The following is a 27,931-nucleotide window of genomic DNA, read 5'->3' as shown; positions in this document are numbered from 1 at the left end:
AAAAATATCCATCTTTCAATAACAACGTATTATACATATATTTAATTAATATTAAAAAATTAGCCAAAAGTGAATTAGGTCTAGTTTGAATAACCAATTTAATTAAACTCCTTTTAATAAAATAACTTAAACAATAAATGACTCTATTAAAAGTAACTTATAAATAAGTTATTTTGTGTATGAATTTTTAATTCTAAAAATGTTTATTTTATAGAAATATGATAAAAAATAAAAATATTATGAAAAAAATCAATTTTTTTAACTTCTCTCTAAACTTCTAAATAACTTTTTAAAAAATTATAATTTAATTTTAAAAATTATATCAGACATTAATATTATTATTTTTTATAAGTAAAAAATTAAAAAAAATTACTTCTAAAATTTCTAAACAGACCCTTAGTATCGAAAGAAGATTCTAGAACAGAGGCATGCACGACGACAAATCCTTTTGCGTTGGTGTGTTTAAGTGTCCATGCACATTTGACAGAAAACGTAAACTAGCGGCCTATGTCACACACATGATCCCTATCAATCTCTCTTTTGTTTTGTTTTTGTCAGCCTCCTCCTCTTCTTCACTTGTCGCAGATTCAAATAACTCAAATATCCACCATTCTGCTTCCACCTGTAACATTTACGAAGGGACCAATTTATGTGACCGATAAAACGGCCTGTTATGCATTATACACGTCTCTCTTTTCTGTCTTCTTTGCCTTTTATTCAAATGCCCATATTATCCTCCTTTGCCCATCCACTGTGAGTCAACCGCAACTACCAATACCCTATGAGTGAATGGGAAAAGCTTTTGCCTAGCATAACATACACGATTTTTTTCCCTAAAAATTAAAATGATAAATCGAATTTATGGTAGATAATTTTTTTTTTTGGTTAAAACCTTGAATAAGAATAACCTTGCACAAGTAAATTATGAGGCAAAAAGGAAAATTAGGCAGGGAGAAAAATGTAATTTAAGAGGAAAGACACGCTCTTTTGGTTTGACAACTTTCCGTCTACTATTTGGGGTCAGACAAACGTCACCGAGTCTGATACTAATCAAAATCGTTGGTTGTGATTTCCTCTTTTAACTCCTCTTCCTTCTCTCCCTTTCTTATAACTCTTCCCTTCCTTCAATCTCTTCTCATCCAACAATAAACACTCCAAATTGAAACTCATCACTGAAAACCAACCAAAACAACAACAACAACAACAACAATGGCTTCTTCTTCCTCACTTTCTCAGCTTCGATGCAGAAACCTCTCCTGCTCCATCGCCCCTATCCCCTCCTCCTTCCGCCTCGTTCCCACTCCTTCCATTCTCCATCTCGGAGTATTCACCAAGCCCGTCGGAAAGCCCATCGTCGGGGTCTCTTCGGATGCCCCGAGGGCGGTGTTCTGCGTGAGAGCCGTTACGAACGAGGAGGAGGGCGGTTATTCGGGAGTGGCGGTTGTGGAGGAGACGGAGGCTGGGCGGCTGAAGAAGGCGCTGGTGGATTCGTTTTACGGGACTGATCGTGGATTGAAGGCTTCCAGCGACACGAGAGCTGAGATTGTTGAGCTTATCACTCAGCTCGAGGCAAAGAATCCTACCCCTGCTCCCACCGATGCGTTGACTCTCCTCAACGGAAAATGGATCCTCGCGTAATTAACTAACTTCCTTTCTTTTCTTATTTTTATTACTTTTCAATTCGGATAAAATTTTGCTTATTTGTTCTAAAAACAAAAATTGCAAGAAATGCTGGATAGGTTAGGCTGGCCTAGTACAAAAAATTTTAGTTGCATTAATGCGATAGCGATAATCTGTGTACTTTGTGGATCGCTAGAGTCTGGTCCTACTGTCCTAGGAACTAAGCTAAGCTAAGTGGTTGGTGGTTAAAAGTTGCAAGTCACTTTATGCGTAATTCTTATTTTTCTAATTGAACTTTTAAGTGCTGTATTGGAGATCTAAGTTATGATCTTATTATGGACTTAGTCACATCAAAGTGAATATCATAGCCGCAACTTTTGTTGACAAATGCAACAAATCTTGCTTATGTGTAATTACTTTTATCTCCTCAGGTATACCTCCTTTGCAGGGTTGTTCCCGTTGTTGTCAAGCGGAACACTTCCATTGGTGAAGGTAGAGGAAATATCTCAGACCATTGATTCCGAGAGTTTCACCGCCCAAAACTCCGTTCGCTTTGCCGGTCCCTTGGCCACCACCTCCATCAGCACAAATGCAAAATTTGAAGTCCGCAGCCCAAAACGTGTTCAGGTCTGCGTTTGGTTTTTCATCCTTACTAGTTTAGCACTTCCCCAATGCAAAAATGACAAACTCCTTGTGTTTTTTTATAGATCAAGTTTGAGGAAGGGGTCATTGGCACTCCACAGTTGACAGACTCATTGGTTATACCAGAAAATGTGGAATTCTTGGGGCAGAAGATTGATCTCACACCCTTCAAGGGCATACTCACCTCTGTCCAAGACACAGCATCTTCTGTCGCAAGAACTATCTCCAGCCAGCCTCCGTTGAAGTTCCCGATCTCCTACAGCAACGCTCAGTCGTGGTTGCTCACCACCTACCTGGACGATGAACTTCGCATCTCCAGGGGTGACGGTGGTAGTGTCTTTGTTCTTATCAAGGAAGGAAGCTCTCTCTTGAGCTGAAGCTTGTTTCTTTGCATGTTCGCCATTATTATCGTCACTATATATATAATAAGAAATTTGTATGAGAAAGGAAAGCCTTAGTGTTGTGGCATCGTATGTTTTATCTTAAATTTGTCATCCTTGATGTAATAAGGATGTAAAGTACTGTTAATGATATAACTTAGTTTAGAGTTGGGTTCAAGATCCAATCTGGTTCTGCATCAATATTGTCCCTGACGAACTAAGGATATAAAATCTCTATTTTTGTGGATTTACCAATTTGAATGACCAATCAATAAATGCCATACCCAAATAACATATAAGAATGGTAAGTGTGCGTGCTGGGTTTGGCGTTGGGAACAGGAACACTCAAAAGAAGGTTTGAATCGGAAGCATAATTGGAATTTTGTATGAACTGGCTAGGAAGGATGAAGAGAATAAGTGTTTTTACCTGATGGTTTTTCATCTCATACTTGGATGATTTGGAATTTTGGATCCACTAGTATTAGTATGGTTGGTTATTTTCTACAGGTGGCGACTGGCAGTTGCCACAGGCGGGAAAACTTGTTATTTAACTAACTTTAAGAACATACATATTACATAGCACAATTGGATTCACTTGCACAGTTATTCACCATTTTCTTCAATCACAAGCCTCTTATTTCAAACTACTAACCATCATTCATGTTTCAACACATTATGTTCTCATTTTGGGCCAAAGAATAACCAATGAAGCATATCCATCTTTTTGTTATTCCGATTCGATGTAGTAATATTTTAAGCAAAGAATAAGAAAAAGCATGATTCATTTGCTGACATTTTTTATTTCAATTTACATTATAAGGAGTGCTAGGGACCAGCAGAATTTGTGATGTTTAGCCATCAATTAGCTATCATCAATATTTTTAATATTATAAAATGACTAATAGTATAAGATTAATCATTTTCTTTTTGATGGTTAAGTGCTGACCAAATTTTAACAAAAATGCTGGCTCCTAGACTTTTTCTTATATGCTTAGCTAAGTTGGCAAGTAAAGGTTCAAATAAACTGATTATGTAAAATTGAAGCCTATATCCACCATATATATAGCTAAGACAAGACTTGAAGAAAGTAACAAATTAGTTAGTTAGTTTAAGGGGAAATGGGTGAGGAATCAGGGTTGAATGTAATTGACATGGAAGAAGCTCAACGAGCAGCTTTATTCAGAGACTGGGAGAATTTCAATAAATTCTTCGCAAATAACAACCAGGCCTTGCTTAAGCCCATGGATATGGGCTTAAACACGGCCTTTCACGTTGCCATGGCCTTAGAGTCCACCCGCGACGCAGAACTACTGAAGGAGTTGCTGGAAATGGTTGGCGAGGAAGAGAGGTGGCAGGCGCTGAGAAAGGCGAATGGCGATGGGGACACGCTTCTCCACGTGGCGGCCGCAAGTTGCAAGGAGCTTAACGCAGTGGAGTTGGTGCTCGACTACGAGAAGAAGGTGCAGGCGCCGCTGGAGGATGAAGAAACAGAGGGGGATTGGAAAGAGAAGAAGATATCGTTGGTGGAACTGAGAAACGACTATGAGGAAACCCCGATTTTCACGGCCTCTAAGGAAGGGAATCTCAAGATGCTCCAGCACGTTGCTAAATGTGTAGGCGCTGCTGACTTACGAAAGCATTTCTACAGAGGTGCTGACAAAACTTCCATTCTTCATATTGCTATAATTGGACAACACTTTGGTAAGTTTGTGTTATTTTATGAATTAAATGCGTACAATATGATAATTTATCTTTGGTGAAAACTTAGGTGCAGTGGACTTCATGTGAAATTAATAACTGAGGACCATTAGATGATTTGACTTATTTGACTAAATTTTCATTTATCGACTTTCAGCTATCTTTACGTGAAGTCGACCATTTATCTTATATTATATATAAATGTTCCCCCTTTTTGGCGCAGATGTTGCGGTTTGGTTGCTGGAAGTGGATGGTAGTTTGGCTAATGAAACGGACGATAGCAAATTTACGAGTCTTCAACTGTTAGCCAAGATGCCTTTTGTGTTCCCAAGCCATTCCCAATTCAGCACTCTCAAATCTCTCATATATTATTGTATTTAGCTGTTTTTTTAATCCCTCTGCATTTCGATTTTAATACATTAATACAGTTTATTTTAATCTATTGATGGTTCTTACTAATTTGATTAACAGTGCTTCCGGAGTATGAGTACCAAGATTTTGATCATGAAAGCATACGGGTTCTCAGGCAAGGGACAGAATCATCAAATGGAATTGGAAATGGGAATGCACACACCTCAGGTACTTTTTGGAGAAGAAACAGAGCTGTATTCATTTTATATGGAATACAAAATTGATGGTTAAAAGTGTTAAGAGTCCATATTTTGAAAACCAATTGTCTGATTTGCTGCATATGCATGCTCAATTCTTATTCTTGATAATGAATACGCCAAGTTACATTGCAGTGTTTACAAGAATCAACCGTGCTATTTGGAAGTTTTTTGCTGAAGGTGCGAAATACTGCTAAGTGCTAACCTTGTTCCAAGCGCGATTCAATTCAATTTGATGCGTGCCTGCTTTAATCCACTTGCATAACTTTTGTTGAATTCCAATTTGTTCTTGATAAATCCAAGTTACAGTGTTTATGTGGCATACGCTCGTTTATTAATAAAAATACGAAAAATATTTAGGGCATTAAAATTTATTATTTATTATTATTATTTTTAATTATCAATTAATTAATCTTTTAGTCTAATCATTTAACAACATAATTTTAACCCAATATTTTTAAATATTAATAACTAACTAATTGCTAATAACAATAAATTATAATAGTCTTTTAGTCTTTTTTGTTATTCTAAAAATTAATAGTTGTCTAATATATTAAATTTTTAACTTTCTATTAATAAAAAAGTATATAAGTATAACTAATAATTATTAATTTTATATCTTTTAAAAAATAAAATTTAAATCATTATTAATTAATATAAAATACAATTTAAAAATATTTATTGACTTATTATTAACTAAATTTTTATTAGTTATTTAACGTGGTTGTTTGTTAATTTTTGCACATGCATGGTGACATACATACATGAATTATATATAATAAAAAATTTGTTCTGCTAGAAAACTAATTAAGAAGTAGTCAATTAGACTCAACTAATTAAAAAAACAGGAGATTTATTATAAAAAAGAAAAAATAACTATCTACCATCTTAATTTTTTAAATTTTAAAATAAAAAATACAAATAATCGACTTGAGTTGGTTTAAATTATAATTGGCTTTTTAAACTTTTTCATAAAAAAATATATAAAAATTTATTATATTTTTCTTTTTTAACAACTTTATATTAAAATAAACAATTGTTATCGGAGATTTGAATCTTTTTATCTTTAATAAAAAAAGAGATATTTAAATACATATTACCCAAAAAAACCTTCTAATATTTCTCTTTACTAATAATTTGTAAAGCAAAAAATTATGTGTGCATTAAAATTAATTATTAATACATTTATATATAAATATATGTAATTTAATTTATTTTTAATATGTATTTACTTTGAATGAATCCACTGATGCAGAATGGATGGTGATACATGACATTTGGCAGACAAAGAAGCAGCACAAGTTAGTTATGCATCTAACCAAGTCATTAGTGCCAAAAGACTACTCATGGCGAGAAACTAACATTCATGTTACTAGTCAACGGCAACGAACGGTGGCTGTTTTTCCAATTTTTGAAGTCTCCGTTCGTCAAAGATTGATCCAAAAAAAGAGGGACAGCAGACAGGATGAGAAGGGTGGGACGCAAAAGGTAGATGCCACCAGTTATAGCCCTACGCCATTGCTCTTAGCAGCTAGCACCGGAATTGTGGAAATCATTGAGGAAATAATCGAAGTACACCCAGATGCCATAAACCATGTTGGTGTATGTGCTTCAAGTTACAGTCATGACACGACAACTTGAAATTTTTCGATTCCTAAAGACTTGCTGTGGCACTTCAATGATGAAGAAATTGGCGGGTCGAATCGGTAGAGAGGGTCGCACCTTGTTGCATTACGTTGCACCGATGAAGTATAAGAGAAAGCACGAGGCCGGCGTTGTATATGAACTACAAGAAGAGCTCCGTTGGTTCGAGGTAAGCTAGCTAGAATTTCAAATTTCTTATAAATAAGGTGAAAACTCAAATACAGTCGACTTTACGTAAAGTTGATACCTGCTGTTAGATGATTTGATTAAATTTTTATCAAATAGCTCTCAAGTCTGCACCTAAGTTTCCATCTATAAATAATTCCACATAAAAACATTTTTATGATGCGTGCAGCGTGTGAGGAACATAACCCCTTCGTACCTTCACATACATTGCAATGATGAGAAGAACCAGACGGGAAAAGAACTATTTGAAACGGAGCATGATGCTATGCTAAAGAGCGCACAAGAATGGCTGAAGCAGACATCTCAATCATGCTCAGCAGTGGCTGTGTTAGTGGCCACCGTTGTGTTTGCAGCAATTTACCAAGTTCCAGGAGGAACTGATAACAATGGCGTCCCCAAACTGATAGGATCTTCCGTTTTCTGGTTCTTCACGATCATGGATGTTTTGGCACTTGGGAGTTCTCTGTCTTCAGTTGTGATGTTCCTCTCCATACTCTCATCTCCATTTGACATGTGGCAGTTCCGTAGCTCACTCCCTCGAAGGCTCTCGATAGGCTTCACCATGCTGTTCTTCGCGTTGATTACGACCATGATGTCCTTCACCGCAACCATTTTGCTCACCATAAGTAGGAGCCTGAATTCAAAAAGATGGAGCGCCAATTTGTTGTATAGCGTTGCGTTTATACCTGTCACCATATTTGCATTGATGCAGTTCCCACTCTACATGACTTTCAAGAGAGCCGCCACACAAGTTTGGAGCATGTTTAAGAGGTTGGTTCCAAGACGTGTGATCAAGTCAACTAGAAGGTCCGGGAAAAGAAGGTTTCGTCGCTCTGTTGTCAAGAAATTTCAACACTCCTAGCTATTTCGCCTTATATATTCACTTGTATTCACACTCTTGTACGTATATGCATATTATTACAGTTATTTACGGTCGTAGATAGATATGTGATAACACATTTAAAAAGATATTTTATATTATTATTTAAATCAATTAAATCATTATTATTAATTCATATATATGATTATAATGATTATTGGATAGATATTTAATTTAGTCAATTAAAAATGTAAGTTATTTTAATTTTTTTTGTCTATGATATTTACTAGTTCGACACTGGTTCGACAGACTAGACTAAAAATTAATTGGTGACGAATTTAAACTTCTTAATTTTATAAAAGAAAAAGGTGCACATTTTGTTTGAGGTGAATATTGGGTAGGTGGCATTAGTGGCGGAACTGTGGAAGAAAAGATATTGACCAAAAAGCCCAGAGGTATATTCGGGGCGTTGTGTTAGGTCAAGAGGTTCAGCTGTCCTTTTTGTTTTTCAAACCTACTTCTCCGCTTTTTTACTCCACAGTCTCGCTACTCTCTCTGTACTCCAAACTCTACACCAGATTAACGCTTCTCTCTAGTCTCTTCCAATGGCGCCATCTTACGTACCTAACGGCAACCTCTCCGCCGGTAGTTCAGTCACCGGCCGCTTTGCCAATGTCTACAGTGAGGTTCAGAGCAGCCGCGTTCACCACTCTCTCCCACTCCCCTCCGTTCTCAAGACCTCCTTCTCCCTCGTCGACGGTCCCCGGAGCTCCGCCGCCGGCAATCCAGGTAAGCCATTTCTATCCATTTCCACATTCACTGCTCTTTGATCTCTTTCTGTGTCTCTCTGATCTGTTCCATGTGTGTGCATTTGCAGATGAGATCGCTAAGCTGTTTCCTCATTTGTTCGGACAACCGTCTGCGACGTTGGTCCCTAGCGAGACACCGCTTCCGGATCAGAAGTTGAAGATCGGCGTGGTCTTGTCCGGAGGTCAGGCTCCCGGAGGCCACAACGTTATCTCTGGAATCTTTGGTATGAATCATTCTTTTTCTTATTCAGCTCAATCGGTTCTTTGTTATCTTTTTCAACTGTAAATTTTGTTTTTATTGTTATTTTGTCCTGGCGTTAGATTACCTGCAAGAGCGCGCAAAAGGAAGCACATTGTATGGTTTCAGGGGTGGTCCTGCCGGCATCATGAAATGCAAATACGTTGAACTCAACTCGGACTATATTTATCCTTATAGAAATCAGGTACATTTTCATACTTATAGTTTTTATTTTACTCTTTTGGAGCTGAAATTGAACAATGTCCTTGTTATTTGTTAAGCTGTGTTTTGAAAATGCTTTATCTATAGTGTTCGCTTTGTTTATATTCCCCTGTATATCATGATTTATGAATTGTGAGGCTTAGCGTCGTGAACTTTTAATTAAATAGATATTTAATATTTTGGTTTGCAGTGCTCGTGGTTCTGTTTCCTATATCAGTGATGCCAAAATTTTGAGATCTGACAGTTGCAATATCTGTTGGCAGGGTGGCTTTGACATGATTTGCAGTGGGAGGGACAAGATTGAAACTCCAGAGCAGGTGCGGTGCATAATTGCTCTGTGATTAGTTCATTTGAGTTCTTATTTTGTCTTAAGTATGGACAACAATAGAATATAAGAATATTTTGATTTACTTATGTGTATAGTTCAAACAAGCTGAAGAAACAACAAAGAAGCTAGACTTGGATGGGCTTGTTGTTATTGGTGGAGATGACTCAAACACAAATGCATGCCTACTTGCTGAGAACTTCAGGTTTCTTAGTCACTTTATTGTTGAAATGATCCAACTTCTTGGAAGCTATGTTAATTAAATGCTGTTTTTATGTTGTGTCATGATTAACATTAAAGATCATATTACCATTCCATCTATATATAATTATTGTAATTGTCTCTATATGAATATAAGAGAAACAATTTCCATTCATGAGTATGTGAAGTGATACTGTTTATTTAACTATTTTTTGTTTGATGTGGATTTATGCAGAAGCAAAAATCTGAAGACTCGCGTGATTGGATGTCCTAAAACTATTGATGGTGATTTAAAGTGCAAAGAAGTTCCTACCAGTTTTGGTTTTGATACCGCATGCAAGGTAAATGAAGCTAAATAACAAGTCTTCAATCTGCCTTTGTAATTTTGAATTGGTCTAGTTCTACATGTTTTTAACATTTCAAATAAGTAATTTTATCTTTTGATCACCAATAATTTTCTAAGCATGTAGTAATATTTAGGAACCATTTTTTTATTTTTATGTGTTGGAATGGGAGTGTTGAAGTGTTTGAGGATGCTTTTCAGAGCAACAGCTGTGTTTCAATTTCTCTAGCAATATTGTGAACATATTTGATAAAATATTCGTGTTTGGAACCATCACATTATCCATGGAACTCTACACAACTTGTCATGTTCCACAACTTTGTCAGGATTTGCACTTGGTTTATTCATGATTGCAAATTTGCTATAGCATTATGATATTCGTGAATCTTGTTTCCTAAAAGAAAATTTCTAAATATTTAATTGGCCATGTATATTTTCCATTGTTGCCCTCATTTGTGCAAATTGCCAAAAGATGTTGGATAGCATGTGCCTGTTTGGATGCATGCTGAATGATCCGGAGAACTGACCCTGTTCACATGTATATGTTGATTTAATGCAGATATACTCTGAAATGATTGGAAATGTTATGGTAGATGCCCGATCAACAGGAAAATATTACCATTGTGAGTATTTAAATTGAACAACCTCTTAGAAGAACCTTAGAAACTGATTTGTCACCATTCTGTACTGGTTCCTATGTTCTCACTTCTTACAGCTTTGTTTGCTTCACCATTAAACAATTTTGCACTTCATAACTGTTGATATCATTTGATATTGATGTATCTTTGGAATTTGGAAGATTTGAGGTTATATTTCCAAGCATCAATAAAAACATATGATCATCTGTCTGCAGTTGTGCGGCTTATGGGGCGTGCAGCTTCACACATTACACTGGAATGTGCTTTACAAACCCACCCAAACATTACTATTATTGGAGAAGAGGTTTGTAATAAATTTGATCATCTTGTACATTCTAGCATGTGATGAAGTTAATTTGATATTCTCACACATTGATTTTGTGAAGTTGTGATTAACATTTGCTACTCAGACTGTACCTTTTTTTTTTTATCAAATATACTTGATTTGACCTGTAAATACATATTTCAGGTTGCTGCCAAGAAGTTGACACTGAAAAATGTCACAGACTATATTGTAGATGTTATTTGTAAAAGAGCTGCAGTTAATTACAATTATGGGGTCATTCTTATCCCTGAAGGTTTAATTGATTTCATTCCTGAGGTACATAGCAATCAGCACAAGAAATTTTTTGCCAGTGTTTCTCTCTGTGTGAACTTGTGATTTTTCCATTAGTGTGTAAATCAGTTTGTATGCTCATACTTGCTGATGATACTGGTTGTACATGCTGTTTTGCGATTTTCAGGTCCAGCAACTTATTGCAGAACTAAATGAAATTCTGGCCCATGATATTGTGGATGAGGGTGGATTATGGAAGAAGAAACTCACTGATCAGTCACTGAAGCTTTTTGAATTCTTACCTCAAGCAATTCAAGAGCAATTGATGCTTGAAAGGGATCCACATGGAAATGTTCAGGTGCCTAATGGCGTTATAATGCTATCTTTTATTTGTTTGTTTGACCCATGATGCATCAAGTCAATGTCAATGGTTCTATCTTCCAAGTTTAGGTTGCCAAGATAGAAACAGAGAAAATGCTTATTCAAATGGCTGAAACTGAGTTGGAGAAGAGAAAGCAAGAGGGAAAATATAGAGGCGAATTTAGAGGGCAATCTCACTTTTTCGGGTATTCTATCAAATTTCGGCATCATTATTTTGAATTATATATAAATTCTAATTCGAATATATGCTAACATGAAATGCCAAAAAGAGTGTAAAACAAAGATTTTACGAAAATGTTTTGTTTTTAAACTGTATATTTGCTAGTTTGCCTTATTTTTTGAGAGTTTATAGTTACCTATACTTATTGGAAATATGCAGTTACGAAGGGAGATGTGGATTGCCAACTAATTTTGATGCTACTTATTGCTATGCTCTTGGTTATGGTGCTGGAGCCCTCCTTCACAGTGGGAAGACTGGATTAATATCATCAGTTTGTGGCCTCTTATTATGTCTTGACAATTGAGTGTGCTTTCGAAGTTGTTTGTTTTGTAACATTGAAGCAGTCAACTGAATTTCTTGAATTCACTCTATGCTGACCAGGTTAGGAATCTCTGTGCACCTGTTGAAGACTGGATTGTTGGTGGAACTGCACTCACCTCACTGATGGACGTAGAGAGAAGACATGGTAGATATCTGCTACACTACAATGGATTCGTATCCATACCATTACTTTTTCTTTTCCAATTACTATTTGAATGCTTTCTTTCGTATGGTTTATATGAATATGTAATGTAATTTCTTTGCAGGTAAGTTCAAGCCCGTGATCAAGAAGGCAATGGTAGAGCTTCAAGGTATAACTGACATAAACCGTTAACAATTTTGCCTTTATTACCGTTCTGGCATCAGCTCTAATTTATATATTTGCGGTACTAATGATTATTATATATCATTTTCTTTCAGGGGCACCCTTCAAAAAGTTTGCCTCCTTGAGGGATGAGTGGGCCCTAAAAAATTGCTACGTCAGTCCAGGTACGTATCATTGTATAATGGACCCAACCAGCCCAATTAGTAAGATCCACTTAGTATAGCAGGAATTAATATATAGATTCAAGTTTTAATGATGATGTTCACTGTAGGTCCAATTCAATTCTCTGGTCCGGGATCTGATGCAGTTAGTCACACCCTTCGTTTGGAGCTTGAATCACAAGCTTGATCTACTTTTCCGTAAGGACATTGTTTTGAGATTGGCGATTCATTTGGGATTTTAGGGCCTTGAAGTATATTTATTTGATCTGTGACTTGCTAGGTTTTTGTAATAACGTTTGGACTATAGCAGTTGAATGTTAAATTCTTATGCTGCCATTCAGCATCGGCAAGTTATGTTCATGATTATAATTGAATAAATGTTTGACTTCCGAGTTGGTTGATATTGATTGGTTAATCATTGAATTCCATGTTAACCCTTCTACTAAGAATGTTTCCCTTTAGCCTTTTATTTAGATCAAACTGAAATAACGCCAGTGGATAACTAAAGATAACTGAAGAAAGGAAAGTTTTAATACAAAATAAGTCAATTGAAAAGGTAAGTTTTTCTTTTAACACAAAATATTGCTGTTAATTAGAGAGATAGAAGGAAGGAAGGAAGGAAAAAGAATAAGAGGGTTTTGAAATTGTCATTTTAAGAGAAGGGAAAAAACAAGAGAATACTCACATAATGATTTGAGTGTGTTAAAATAATAGTTTAGATAATGACATGTATTATGGTAAACAATTTAGGACTAGTTTGGATAACAACTTAATTAAGTTTTTTTGAAAAAAGAATTTAAAATATAAGAATTTATATTAGAAGTAGTTTATAAATAGGTTATTTTGTGTTTGGAAATTTATCATAGAAGTATTTGTTTTAAAGTTGTATAATAAATAGGAATGATAAAATAGCTTTTGAGAATAAGAGAAGTCAAATTTTTTTACTTTTTCAAAAGCTCTTAAACAACTTGAAAAATTAAAAATATATTTAAAAAACTGTACCAAATACTATTAATATGACTTTTCATAAGTCAAAAGTCCTAAAAAAATAGCTTTTGAAACTTTTCAAACGAAACCTTAGTAAAATATGTCAAACTATCTACCGATATTTAACTATCACTTTTGTAAAAAGACATCTTCATGTGAATAGTAATAAAAGAAAGAACCAAGATATATGGGAATAATAAGTAATGGTGAACTAGGGAAGAAAATAAAAGGAAGGGGAGGGGGACAAGCAAAGTTTTAATTGACAACAAATCATAAGTTTTTTCTTACTTGGTGTAGGTGATCATATGAATCAAAATTATAACCCTATAATCTTATATTGCACATCATATCCATAAGGATTTAAATGATTCTAGTTTCACTTATGGTTTTTCCATCTTAGGTTTCTCATCTCTACTAATTATTGAGCTACAGGTAAGTTACCCTCTGTTTGATCTACCCTACTTATTAAATTTATTATAGCAGGCCTTCTTCAATAATGATATATGCCAGTAATAACTGCCTTAATCTCTAATATCACTCAGATATGAAGTTTCAATAGATGAAGCTAAGTAGCTAACCATTTTGATCAGATAAGAACGTGAAGTATCATTATAGGACTCAATGAATTTTCAATGTCATGAATAAATAACACATATATCTATCTTTGTAGGGAGATAGATGTTGACCATCAATGATTATAGGGATTGGAGATGGGGTCAAGGGAGGAGGAGAAGGGCTTTTCCACCACTGCCAATGTATGTGACAAATCAACTATAAACTTTTATGACATTAGGTCATAGTAAACTCACATCAACACACATACATGGCTGAAAAATAAATGAATTTCTGTCAATTTTCTTATAAGACATTCACGGGGGACTGAAAAGAATGCTAATTGATTCAGTAGCAATATTGTACGTCTGCATGTGTATATCAATCATATAAATTTGAAGAGGCTAAATGGCTAATGACACACGTAAATGTTCAGTGGACCTTAGTGTATTGAAACCTCCACATGATATGAATTTATGTCTCACCAATGTGGGGGTTGGAGTTGGGTTGGGGTTGGGCTTCTGTCAATAATCTCATCAAGCTTATATATGTTGTGTGTGATGTTACATGTCACATAAATAATGACTCATGCATACGAATTCGGATCGAATAAAATAAGCGCAACTATACAAATCGTGCAATTCTTATCTTTCGGCCTTTCAGGGGTGCTTTTTATATCCATAAGCTCCTTCTCTCACATGCTCTTCTTAATTGCTCTTTTTTCAATTCTTCTACTTACCACGTTATGGAATAGCGCCTGAGCCTGACAACTGTAGAATCCTATAAATATCAATGGGTGTGTTTGGTTTAGCTTGGAGGAGGATTATGATTTCTTTTCAAGGATTAATACTTTAGTTAATTCCTGAAATTTAGTTTGAAGTCAAAAAAAAAAATGCATCAAGTTGGTATTCGATGTTTTTTTTTGGTGAATTAAGTTTTAGTTTTTTTTGAAGACTTACCTTAACGGTACTTGTGTAGATTGTCAAAGATAAAATAATTTGGATTCATCGAATGGTTATAAAAAAATTGTTAAAATTAGATACGTTGAACTCAACTCGGACTATATTTATCCTTATAGAAATCAGGTACATTTTCATACTTATAGTTTTTATTTTACTCTTTTGGAGCTGAAATTGAACAATGTCCTTGTTATTTGTTAAGCTGTGTTTTGAAAATGCTTTATCTATAGTGTTCGCTTTGTTTATATTCCCCTGTATATCATGATTTATGAATTGTGAGGCTTAGCGTCGTGAACTTTTAATTAAATAGATATTTAATATTTTGGTTTGCAGTGCTCGTGGTTCTGTTTCCTATATCAGTGATGCCAAAATTTTGAGATCTGACAGTTGCAATATCTGTTGGCAGGGTGGCTTTGACATGATTTGCAGTGGGAGGGACAAGATTGAAACTCCAGAGCAGGTGCGGTGCATAATTGCTCTGTGATTAGTTCATTTGAGTTCTTATTTTGTCTTAAGTATGGACAACAATAGAATATAAGAATATTTTGATTTACTTATGTGTATAGTTCAAACAAGCTGAAGAAACAACAAAGAAGCTAGACTTGGATGGGCTTGTTGTTATTGGTGGAGATGACTCAAACACAAATGCATGCCTACTTGCTGAGAACTTCAGGTTTCTTAGTCACTTTATTGTTGAAATGATCCAACTTCTTGGAAGCTATGTTAATTAAATGCTGTTTTTATGTTGTGTCATGATTAACATTAAAGATCATATTACCATTCCATCTATATATAATTATTGTAATTGTCTCTATATGAATATAAGAGAAACAATTTCCATTCATGAGTATGTGAAGTGATACTGTTTATTTAACTATTTTTTGTTTGATGTGGATTTATGCAGAAGCAAAAATCTGAAGACTCGCGTGATTGGATGTCCTAAAACTATTGATGGTGATTTAAAGTGCAAAGAAGTTCCTACCAGTTTTGGTTTTGATACCGCATGCAAGGTAAATGAAGCTAAATAACAAGTCTTCAATCTGCCTTTGTAATTTTGAATTGGTCTAGTTCTACATGTTTTTAACATTTCAAATAAGTAATTTTATCTTTTGATCACCAATAATTTTCTAAGCATGTAGTAATATTTAGGAACCATTTTTTTATTTTTATGTGTTGGAATGGGAGTGTTGAAGTGTTTGAGGATGCTTTTCAGAGCAACAGCTGTGTTTCAATTTCTCTAGCAATATTGTGAACATATTTGATAAAATATTCGTGTTTGGAACCATCACATTATCCATGGAACTCTACACAACTTGTCATGTTCCACAACTTTGTCAGGATTTGCACTTGGTTTATTCATGATTGCAAATTTGCTATAGCATTATGATATTCGTGAATCTTGTTTCCTAAAAGAAAATTTCTAAATATTTAATTGGCCATGTATATTTTCCATTGTTGCCCTCATTTGTGCAAATTGCCAAAAGATGTTGGATAGCATGTGCCTGTTTGGATGCATGCTGAATGATCCGGAGAACTGACCCTGTTCACATGTATATGTTGATTTAATGCAGATATACTCTGAAATGATTGGAAATGTTATGGTAGATGCCCGATCAACAGGAAAATATTACCATTGTGAGTATTTAAATTGAACAACCTCTTAGAAGAACCTTAGAAACTGATTTGTCACCATTCTGTACTGGTTCCTATGTTCTCACTTCTTACAGCTTTGTTTGCTTCACCATTAAACAATTTTGCACTTCATAACTGTTGATATCATTTGATATTGATGTATCTTTGGAATTTGGAAGATTTGAGGTTATATTTCCAAGCATCAATAAAAACATATGATCATCTGTCTGCAGTTGTGCGGCTTATGGGGCGTGCAGCTTCACACATTACACTGGAATGTGCTTTACAAACCCACCCAAACATTACTATTATTGGAGAAGAGGTTTGTAATAAATTTGATCATCTTGTACATTCTAGCATGTGATGAAGTTAATTTGATATTCTCACACATTGATTTTGTGAAGTTGTGATTAACATTTGCTACTCAGACTGTACCTTTTTTTTTTTATCAAATATACTTGATTTGACCTGTAAATACATATTTCAGGTTGCTGCCAAGAAGTTGACACTGAAAAATGTCACAGACTATATTGTAGATGTTATTTGTAAAAGAGCTGCAGTTAATTACAATTATGGGGTCATTCTTATCCCTGAAGGTTTAATTGATTTCATTCCTGAGGTACATAGCAATCAGCACAAGAAATTTTTTGCCAGTGTTTCTCTCTGTGTGAACTTGTGATTTTTCCATTAGTGTGTAAATCAGTTTGTATGCTCATACTTGCTGATGATACTGGTTGTACATGCTGTTTTGCGATTTTCAGGTCCAGCAACTTATTGCAGAACTAAATGAAATTCTGGCCCATGATATTGTGGATGAGGGTGGATTATGGAAGAAGAAACTCACTGATCAGTCACTGAAGCTTTTTGAATTCTTACCTCAAGCAATTCAAGAGCAATTGATGCTTGAAAGGGATCCACATGGAAATGTTCAGGTGCCTAATGGCGTTATAATGCTATCTTTTATTTGTTTGTTTGACCCATGATGCATCAAGTCAATGTCAATGGTTCTATCTTCCAAGTTTAGGTTGCCAAGATAGAAACAGAGAAAATGCTTATTCAAATGGCTGAAACTGAGTTGGAGAAGAGAAAGCAAGAGGGAAAATATAGAGGCGAATTTAGAGGGCAATCTCACTTTTTCGGGTATTCTATCAAATTTCGGCATCATTATTTTGAATTATATATAAATTCTAATTCGAATATATGCTAACATGAAATGCCAAAAAGAGTGTAAAACAAAGATTTTACGAAAATGTTTTGTTTTTAAACTGTATATTTGCTAGTTTGCCTTATTTTTTGAGAGTTTATAGTTACCTATACTTATTGGAAATATGCAGTTACGAAGGGAGATGTGGATTGCCAACTAATTTTGATGCTACTTATTGCTATGCTCTTGGTTATGGTGCTGGAGCCCTCCTTCACAGTGGGAAGACTGGATTAATATCATCAGTTTGTGGCCTCTTATTATGTCTTGACAATTGAGTGTGCTTTCGAAGTTGTTTGTTTTGTAACATTGAAGCAGTCAACTGAATTTCTTGAATTCACTCTATGCTGACCAGGTTAGGAATCTCTGTGCACCTGTTGAAGACTGGATTGTTGGTGGAACTGCACTCACCTCACTGATGGACGTAGAGAGAAGACATGGTAGATATCTGCTACACTACAATGGATTCGTATCCATACCATTACTTTTTCTTTTCCAATTACTATTTGAATGCTTTCTTTCGTATGGTTTATATGAATATGTAATGTAATTTCTTTGCAGGTAAGTTCAAGCCCGTGATCAAGAAGGCAATGGTAGAGCTTCAAGGTATAACTGACATAAACCGTTAACAATTTTGCCTTTATTACCGTTCTGGCATCAGCTCTAATTTATATATTTGCGGTACTAATGATTATTATATATCATTTTCTTTCAGGGGCACCCTTCAAAAAGTTTGCCTCCTTGAGGGATGAGTGGGCCCTAAAAAATTGCTACGTCAGTCCAGGTACGTATCATTGTATAATGGACCCAACCAGCCCAATTAGTAAGATCCACTTAGTATAGCAGGAATTAATATATAGATTCAAGTTTTAATGATGATGTTCACTGTAGGTCCAATTCAATTCTCTGGTCCGGGATCTGATGCAGTTAGTCACACCCTTCGTTTGGAGCTTGAATCACAAGCTTGATCTACTTTTCCGTAAGGACATTGTTTTGAGATTGGCGATTCATTTGGGATTTTAGGGCCTTGAAGTATATTTATTTGATCTGTGACTTGCTAGGTTTTTGTAATAACGTTTGGACTATAGCAGTTGAATGTTAAATTCTTATGCTGCCATTCAGCATCGGCAAGTTATGTTCATGATTATAATTGAATAAATGTTTGACTTCCGAGTTGGTTGATATTGATTGGTTAATCATTGAATTCCATGTTAACCCTTCTACTAAGAATGTTTCCCTTTAGCCTTTTATTTAGATCAAACTGAAATAACGCCAGTGGATAACTAAAGATAACTGAAGAAAGGAAAGTTTTAATACAAAATAAGTCAATTGAAAAGGTAAGTTTTTCTTTTAACACAAAATATTGCTGTTAATTAGAGAGATAGAAGGAAGGAAGGAAGGAAAAAGAATAAGAGGGTTTTGAAATTGTCATTTTAAGAGAAGGGAAAAAACAAGAGAATACTCACATAATGATTTGAGTGTGTTAAAATAATAGTTTAGATAATGACATGTATTATGGTAAACAATTTAGGACTAGTTTGGATAACAACTTAATTAAGTTTTTTTGAAAAAAGAATTTAAAATATAAGAATTTATATTAGAAGTAGTTTATAAATAGGTTATTTTGTGTTTGGAAATTTATCATAGAAGTATTTGTTTTAAAGTTGTATAATAAATAGGAATGATAAAATAGCTTTTGAGAATAAGAGAAGTCAAATTTTTTTACTTTTTCAAAAGCTCTTAAACAACTTGAAAAATTAAAAATATATTTAAAAAACTGTACCAAATACTATTAATATGACTTTTCATAAGTCAAAAGTCCTAAAAAAATAGCTTTTGAAACTTTTCAAACGAAACCTTAGTAAAATATGTCAAACTATCTACCGATATTTAACTATCACTTTTGTAAAAAGACATCTTCATGTGAATAGTAATAAAAGAAAGAACCAAGATATATGGGAATAATAAGTAATGGTGAACTAGGGAAGAAAATAAAAGGAAGGGGAGGGGGACAAGCAAAGTTTTAATTGACAACAAATCATAAGTTTTTTCTTACTTGGTGTAGGTGATCATATGAATCAAAATTATAACCCTATAATCTTATATTGCACATCATATCCATAAGGATTTAAATGATTCTAGTTTCACTTATGGTTTTTCCATCTTAGGTTTCTCATCTCTACTAATTATTGAGCTACAGGTAAGTTACCCTCTGTTTGATCTACCCTACTTATTAAATTTATTATAGCAGGCCTTCTTCAATAATGATATATGCCAGTAATAACTGCCTTAATCTCTAATATCACTCAGATATGAAGTTTCAATAGATGAAGCTAAGTAGCTAACCATTTTGATCAGATAAGAACGTGAAGTATCATTATAGGACTCAATGAATTTTCAATGTCATGAATAAATAACACATATATCTATCTTTGTAGGGAGATAGATGTTGACCATCAATGATTATAGGGATTGGAGATGGGGTCAAGGGAGGAGGAGAAGGGCTTTTCCACCACTGCCAATGTATGTGACAAATCAACTATAAACTTTTATGACATTAGGTCATAGTAAACTCACATCAACACACATACATGGCTGAAAAATAAATGAATTTCTGTCAATTTTCTTATAAGACATTCACGGGGGACTGAAAAGAATGCTAATTGATTCAGTAGCAATATTGTACGTCTGCATGTGTATATCAATCATATAAATTTGAAGAGGCTAAATGGCTAATGACACACGTAAATGTTCAGTGGACCTTAGTGTATTGAAACCTCCACATGATATGAATTTATGTCTCACCAATGTGGGGGTTGGAGTTGGGTTGGGGTTGGGCTTCTGTCAATAATCTCATCAAGCTTATATATGTTGTGTGTGATGTTACATGTCACATAAATAATGACTCATGCATACGAATTCGGATCGAATAAAATAAGCGCAACTATACAAATCGTGCAATTCTTATCTTTCGGCCTTTCAGGGGTGCTTTTTATATCCATAAGCTCCTTCTCTCACATGCTCTTCTTAATTGCTCTTTTTTCAATTCTTCTACTTACCACGTTATGGAATAGCGCCTGAGCCTGACAACTGTAGAATCCTATAAATATCAATGGGTGTGTTTGGTTTAGCTTGGAGGAGGATTATGATTTCTTTTCAAGGATTAATACTTTAGTTAATTCCTGAAATTTAGTTTGAAGTCAAAAAAAAAAATGCATCAAGTTGGTATTCGATGTTTTTTTTTGGTGAATTAAGTTTTAGTTTTTTTTGAAGACTTACCTTAACGGTACTTGTGTAGATTGTCAAAGATAAAATAATTTGGATTCATCGAATGGTTATAAAAAAATTGTTAAAATTAGAATCTTATCTTATACATGCAGTATTTTATTGGGCTGCAACCCGCCTGCATGAAGCCGGAATCGCTAGTAATCGCCGGTCAACCATACGGCGGTGAATTCGTTAAAAAAAGATTTTAATTCTATCTCTTTTTTGTTTTTTCTTAGTTTAGCCAATGTATCATGAAAAGTGAAACCGGATAAAGATTTGTGTTGATTTTTTTCTAATTTCAAGTTTTCTGCTCCCGCATGTAAAAAAGGAATAAATAGGTCAATCAAATTATGGGAAACGTTTGTATTCAGCTACAAAGTTTATTTTATACACTGCGAGAAGCTCTATTTTTTTATTAATGGAAATTCTAGGTATCGATTTATATATGGTTATAAAAAAATTGTTAAAATTAGAATCTTATCTTATACATGCAGTATTTTATTGACACTCGACCGATAAAAGATGTTAATTTGTTCTTATGAGTTATTATTACCACGAAAACAATCCTGAATTGCACTTTCACAACTCAATCAAATAGGAGGAAAAATGTTAACATGGAATGAGGAGAGAAAATGTCAAGATATAACTAATCAAAATCAAGAGCATTATGATGGAGGGAGTGAAATTGAAATGTCCACTAATCCATTTATGCAGGACTATTTTAGGCTTGATAATTTGATCATGTTGCCTAATAATGCTTATTTTGCTACCTAGCTCTACAATTCCATTTTTTTCGAAAAAAATAGAATAAGAGCATTTTTCACATTAGCTATTAAGCTAAATTAGTCATATTTTTTATATTATAATTAAATTAATACACATTTAACAATATTAAAAAATATATAAAGGATAAAGCTAGAGTCATCACAAGTTATTTTATTTATTAGTAGGTTCGGATTTCTTCTTATTTCATGAGTTTTGGTTATTGTATTGTGTTTGCCTATTGGACAATTTTTCTCCACACTTTGTATGGTTAATTAACTACCATTTATATTTTAATGAACCTTCATGGAAAAACCATTAGTTGTTAATAATAAATTATTATTCAACAACTATGAAACGGAAAGTTTAGGCACTAGATTAGCTTACCTTAATTTAATTTGATCACTTTATAACTTTACAACTCACACAAAAGTGGCTAGCAAGATCCTGGTAATCATAAGGGGATACATTCTTGATGCTTTCTCCCTTGTTCCTATGAGTACCTAATTGAGAGGATGGAGAGGGGACAAAAGAAAGTGATTAGAACCTCAAATCCACATGATTGCATATAAAATTCATCTAGATTAATATTGTTGCCCCAAAAAAATTAATTAAAAATTCAAGCACTAATCAAGCATCTACTATTATGGGGTTGCTGATAGAGTAACAACTAACAAGTCGCCAACAACTAAACATTCAAAATGTTTATTTTTAGAATTAGAATTTTTTTTTTTCTAAAAATACTATTTGTACACTAAAATCAATTATCAATATATTTGTGTATAAATATATATTTTTTAATTTATTTTTAATATGTATTTATATTCCAATATATATTTTATACTAATAACTAATTTTTGTGTACACATAATATAATTTTTTTTTTGCAACCCCTAAACATTGTCTATCTATACCAAATAAAATTTAATTGATAATTCGTGCAGAGAAGGGAAAAGAGGTTGAGAGAATATGTGTGATTCTCACATATTTATCGGACAACTTTAAATTCTTGAAACAGCACAGCAATTTAAATCTTTTTTTTTTCCTTTGTAGTTTTATTATCCATTAAATAATACTTTGTATAAAAATAGAAATCTTAACAATCTGTTTACTTTGTATCGAGAACTAAAATCCAATACCTTTTGTCTCTGAAGTAGGTGGAATATAATGAACATGGTGTATTAAAATTTTGTGTAATGTTTCAACCAAAACGAAAAGGGTGCACTGGGATTTATTAACATAGTTAGCCTCATTGCTTGATCTTGTCTGAGGATTCTTATAAAAAATTTCAACTTGTTAAAGACATGTTTTTCAAGAATCTCCACAAAGCTCATAGCCTCATACTAAAACAAAACTGTACAAGCAAAACACATTAACACATCTGCTTGGAATTTAATCAGACTCCAAACCAAGATAACTACTATGCGATCTATACCCGAGAGAAGGAGACAAGTCACATCTAAACAATTAAGAATTCCATATATATACACATCTTCTTAGAGTTTTTCCACATCTCAAAAGGTACTGTTATTATTTATGGTACATTCACATGCTACATAATTTGAAAATAAAAAATGTTATAAGTAGTTCTATATAATTTATAATTATTATATATTTTGGTTTCTCACCTAATTTGGTAAGTTAAGGATTCATCCGTTACGAATGGGAGCTCCATCTAATGGTTTGTCACTGACCAATGAATTGCTATATATACAAGGTAAGATTCGAAATCCCGCACGACGTTTACTTAAGCAGGCTAGCAAACTAACCATTAGACTAACCCAACTTGATTTAAAATAATTATTATATATTTATACATATTAATTTATATATTGTTTTAATTAAATAATCAATTATTAAAATAATTAAATATATAATAATAAGATATACAATATACTAATAACTAAATTTATTTATAATAGTATAATAAAAGTTTTTATACAATGCTTAATACATACTTTTATATACAGTGGCTGATTTGTAACTTCTTTTTTAATATTAGTAGTATTATTGATTTAAAATTTTTGTTTTTGGTTTTTAAATGCTATTCCTTTCTACGTCAAATAATTTGCCACTTTGAACCGAACAAATATCTTAAGATAAAGAGAGTAATTGGATGTGACATTAGTATAAATAAAGTTTTCTATGTATATTGCTACCGGAATATTATATCCCTTTTTTTGAAAAACTTTATGATAGTTAATTAAAAAAAGTACGTTTTAAATTATCTTATTGTATATCTAAATCATGGGGTCCACTCTCATTGTCAACTAGTCTGGGTCCCACTCTCCCCTTTTTTCCAACGGGCTTTACCTTAGGCCCATTTATTTACCTTTGGGCTCTTCATGCCAAGTCAAACTGATAACTCTTAGATTTTGACTAGCATATATGCTTGATTTGGAGATGTTTGAAAACCAATAAAATTTATTATTTTTAGTTAATAATTAAGCAATAATGTTTAAAAATATAAGTTAAAAATATATTATTAAATTGTTAAACTAAAAAAATTAAATTAACCATTAAAATATTAATAAAAATAATAAATTTTATTAGTCTTTGAATTCTTTTATAATTATCAATTATTATTTTGTAGTGTATTATAATTGATTTGTTGGTGAATGCATTGTATTTTATATTTGATAAATATGAAAACTCAAATTTTATTGATTTAATATTCTTTTTTTTATTCTAAAATTATTTTTTAATTTTATTTTTGAAAAATTTAAAATTTAGAATTTATGCTTTAGTTGATTCATAATTTGCTAATATTGAATAAAAAAAAGTTAATTCACTAATTGATCTTTTTTATACTTATATCTTTTGGTAATGAAAATTGGCTTTATAATAATTCTTCTAAAATAAAAAAGAAGAAAGAAGGCGATGAAGATTGAAAATGGAAATAAAGCTTGGGAGCATAGCATATAGCATCGTGTGTAATAAATTAATATCTCATGCAAAAGTCAACACGCTCACTAGTTAGGTAGTCACATTTTTTTTTTTTTGTAATAAAAATTTCTCATCTTGTGCATGATATAGATGGATGGCATTGTTGGGCTGACATGTTTGCATATAAATGAGACTTGCAATTCAATGTGTGATGTGTGGTTCAACCCTCACTATCGTCTATTTTCTTGCAAAATATACCCTCACTCTACTCATTATTACACCTCTAAATTATAGCATGGTAAACTAACAAGAGTCATATTTCTAATAGATTAAAATAAAATTATTTGCACGGAAAATGCTATTTACATTTTTGCACCTTTCCGTTCCACCAGAAATTGTTTTTTGGCGGACTGGCCCATCCTGTTTAATTGCGAGATAATAGATTGGCGAGTTAAGCCTGCGAAAGCTCTTTTTTTATTATTATTAACTACTAAATAATATATATAATTTCACAACTATATTAATGAATTTATAATTTTTAAAGGCATAAAAAAATTATATTTTTTATATTCACAAACATCAAAATCTTTGTAATTATAAATATCTAATAAATATAATTATAAATCAAATTTTCATCTAAAACATAATTATAAATATTGTCTTTAAAGAAAAATAAATATAATTCAAAACATAATTATAAATATTATTTTCAAAGCAACATAACCATAATCCAAAACACTCAATTTTTATCTTTATACTCTTGTAAGTTAGGTTGGGAGAAGTTGAGTTTTGACAAAAAAAATTGTAAAAATATTCCCTTACAAAAAAAAGGTCCGACGAAAAAAGCTCACTCCACTCTGTCAAAACCTGCAATTTAAGCGGTGCGAATTAAAAAACTTTTTGCTCTTTGACAGTCCTAATTTTTTAACTTATCCGACAAATTTAAACTCATTTGCTACCCCTACTTACAACAACAATTATTTATAAATATATCCCGTAGAGATAGATAGACATGTTTAAAGTTTGGTTGACTAATTAAAGAGTATGCTGAGACTTGAGCCATGAAAAACATGACTTGTTTAGAAGTTGATTAATTTGCGTCCTTTCAAATAATTATGCAGGTTTGAGTCCAACATACATAAGTTAGTTCATTTTTGTTCCTTTTTGTTTTGAATATAGAATTTAATTTTAATATATTAAAATAATTTTATAAATATATTTAATTATATAATATTATATCAATAAAAATAATTACTTTTTATTTTGACTATGAAAATAATTATTAAAAAGTAATATAATTAAATAATTATATAAAATATTTTATTATATTAATACATTAAAACTAAACTTTTAGATATATAAGCATAAATACTAAACACTGAATTTACGTATTTTAGTATGAAAATATAGAATTGTAGGATGAAACTTATATAAATGTCTAGATAAAATTATCCAGATCTTTATTTTTCTTAAGAATTTTTTTATTTAAAAAGTAAAAAATTAAATATGGACTAACTAGTTTAATTTGTTAATTCAAACTAATCACATAATCATTATCCAAATTCATAAATAACAAATCAACTCATTATTTTTCTAATTTTGATTCACAATTCATAATAAGTATGTTTAATTTACTCGTCTATTAAATAAATGTCTTTAAAAATAAAATAAGTGTCATAAAAGTATTTAGAATAATGAATTTTAGAAAAAATAAATTCTATATTTTGTATATTTGCTATAAATATAATATTGTCAATATTTTTTTTATATATTTTTTTATGAATTTAATTTTGATATACTAATAGTATAAAATAATTTATACATGCATCTAATTATATAATACTAAAATAACAAAAATAATGATTTTTTTATAACTAATATGTGTACATGTATGCTAAAGTTTTAATTAAAAAAATGTTATAAAAAATATATAAATTTAATTTTAATGTATTGATACTATAAAATATTTTACATAGTGTGTAATCATAACTATTTTTTTGAATAATTATTTACATAGTTAATGTAAAAATAATTATCTTTACTAATATAATAATGTTATATAATTAAATGTATGTGTAAAACCGTTTTATACTGATAATACGTTAAAATTAAATTAAAAAATATATATATAAAGTTAAAGAGAAAATTTTAAAATTTTTATATATGAAGTAACTTTAATATTATAATATAGCTCCTTAAACCCGGATATGCCCATATTCAATAAACCCGGATCTATATGCATATTCATAAGGTTCTTTACACGGAATGTATGTTATTATGTTACACATGCCTAGTTTGAGGTAGCCTAAAGCCTTTGACGCTTCTTTTGTGAGGGTCGGCGCTATAATTAATAGCATATGAAAACATATATATAATGAACATAATAATACGCAGAAGAATTTATGATCCATAACATATTTGTTTGCTTTTGGTAGCAATCATATATGTGTTCGTAGTAAAGGTTGCTTATGGTATTTAGGATTATAACAATTATTTAAATTGTTCCTCAAAATTTTAAAATACTATTTAATCCTTAAATTTACAATTTCTAATTTATTTTGATTGTTTAATTTTCTAGACAAACGAACACTACTAATAATATAAGGGGCATCTAGTGTACAGATGTGCCTGTACAGATTTTTGTCCTTTTGTGGCTGAAAAAGCGTGTCATTAAAAGTGTTGCTTAAAGAAAAAGTGTTATCCTTAATCGTTAACTTGGCTCTGATACCAATTTTTAAAATGTAATTTCTTTTCCAAAATTATTAACTCTTCATATTTTGCTTCGAATAAGTTTATAATTTGTATAGATTTGGTTGGTGGTACTTTATAATTTGTAATTTCATAATCAAAAGTATTGAGCATTTCTACTATTACTAATTCTAATTTCATTTTTATAGTTTTTCAATCTTGTTTTAGTTTATAATATTGATTATTGTATATAAAATCTTTTATCTGTTTATCTTTTTCTTTAATATAATTTTTCAAATCCTCCAAAACTTCTTTTATTTCTACACTTTCTGTTGTTTCTAAATATCTTTTTAATTTTTCAACTTCATTCTCCATTTTTTCTTTTAATAGCTTTAATTCTTTTAAGTCATAATATGGTGTTCCAGGCATTTAAAAATTTTTTAACTTTAGCTCCAACTTGTTTATATTTGTTCTTATTTCTATCCTTTTTATTATAAGGTCATTAATTTCGAACTGAAGATTATTTAATTCCCTTTTATACTCCTTTATTTTACTTTTTAATTTTTTCGCCCTTTTTCTTTTTATTTTGTTTTCCGGTCTTTCAATCTTTGTATACTTCATTATTTATCTTAGAATTTCTGCAAATTCTATCATCGATT

General features: G+C 32.2%; 4 protein-coding genes across 18 annotated transcripts; all 4 read left to right on the top strand.

Moving 5' to 3' along the window:
• Positions 1-1,037: 1,037 nt before the first annotated feature.
• Positions 1,038-2,897, top strand: LOC107482962 (light-induced protein, chloroplastic). The gene is made up of 3 exons (XM_016103551.3): positions 1,038-1,634; positions 2,052-2,247; positions 2,328-2,897. Exons 1-3 carry the CDS (start codon positions 1,210-1,212, stop codon positions 2,637-2,639), a joined length of 933 nt encoding a protein of 310 aa, XP_015959037.1. The 5' UTR covers positions 1,038-1,209; the 3' UTR covers positions 2,640-2,897.
• A 735-nt stretch (positions 2,898-3,632) lies between these two features.
• On the top strand, positions 3,633-7,081 carry LOC107482963 (uncharacterized). Of its 2 annotated transcripts, XM_052261024.1 has the most exons (6): positions 3,633-4,343; positions 4,564-4,713; positions 4,812-4,919; positions 5,084-5,128; positions 6,204-6,761; positions 6,948-7,081. In XM_052261024.1, exons 1-5 carry the CDS (start codon positions 3,761-3,763, stop codon positions 6,587-6,589), a joined length of 1,272 nt encoding a protein of 423 aa, XP_052116984.1. In that variant the 5' UTR covers positions 3,633-3,760; the 3' UTR covers positions 6,590-6,761; positions 6,948-7,081. The 2 variants fall into 2 exon arrangements, with proteins under 2 accessions (XP_052116984.1, XP_052116985.1); XM_052261025.1 differs by lacking the exon at positions 6,948-7,081 and having other exon boundaries at positions 6,233-6,458.
• Positions 6,627-7,640, top strand: LOC107482843 (ankyrin repeat-containing protein ITN1-like). Its single transcript, XM_016103437.1, has 2 exons — positions 6,627-6,761; positions 6,948-7,640. The coding sequence occupies exons 1-2, from the start codon at positions 6,627-6,629 to the stop codon at positions 7,638-7,640; spliced, it is 828 nt and encodes a 275-aa protein (XP_015958923.1).
• Positions 7,641-8,099: 459 nt separating this feature from the next.
• On the top strand, positions 8,100-18,865 carry LOC107482964 (pyrophosphate--fructose 6-phosphate 1-phosphotransferase subunit beta). 14 transcript variants are annotated; one of them, XM_052260297.1, is made up of 16 exons: positions 8,100-8,387; positions 8,476-8,631; positions 8,729-8,850; positions 15,243-15,296; positions 15,403-15,509; positions 15,741-15,846; positions 16,408-16,471; positions 16,702-16,790; positions 16,956-17,087; positions 17,230-17,400; positions 17,493-17,608; positions 17,803-17,914; positions 18,025-18,109; positions 18,231-18,275; positions 18,385-18,453; positions 18,561-18,865. In XM_052260297.1, the coding sequence occupies exons 1-16, from the start codon at positions 8,204-8,206 to the stop codon at positions 18,635-18,637; spliced, it is 1,689 nt and encodes a 562-aa protein (XP_052116257.1). In that variant the 5' UTR covers positions 8,100-8,203; the 3' UTR covers positions 18,638-18,865. The 14 variants fall into 14 exon arrangements, with proteins under 14 accessions (XP_052116257.1, XP_052116265.1, XP_052116254.1 ...); XM_052260305.1 differs by lacking the exon at positions 15,243-15,296 and adding an exon at positions 9,131-9,184; XM_052260294.1 differs by lacking the exons at positions 15,243-15,296; positions 15,403-15,509 and adding exons at positions 9,131-9,184; positions 9,291-9,397.
• The last annotated feature ends 9,066 nt before the right edge of the window (positions 18,866-27,931 follow it).

Source organism: Arachis duranensis, chromosome 4, assembly GCF_000817695.3.
Source record: "Arachis duranensis cultivar V14167 chromosome 4, aradu.V14167.gnm2.J7QH, whole genome shotgun sequence".
NCBI lineage: Eukaryota > Viridiplantae > Streptophyta > Magnoliopsida > Fabales > Fabaceae > Arachis > Arachis duranensis.
This window is presented reverse-complemented; position numbering and strand designations above follow the sequence as displayed.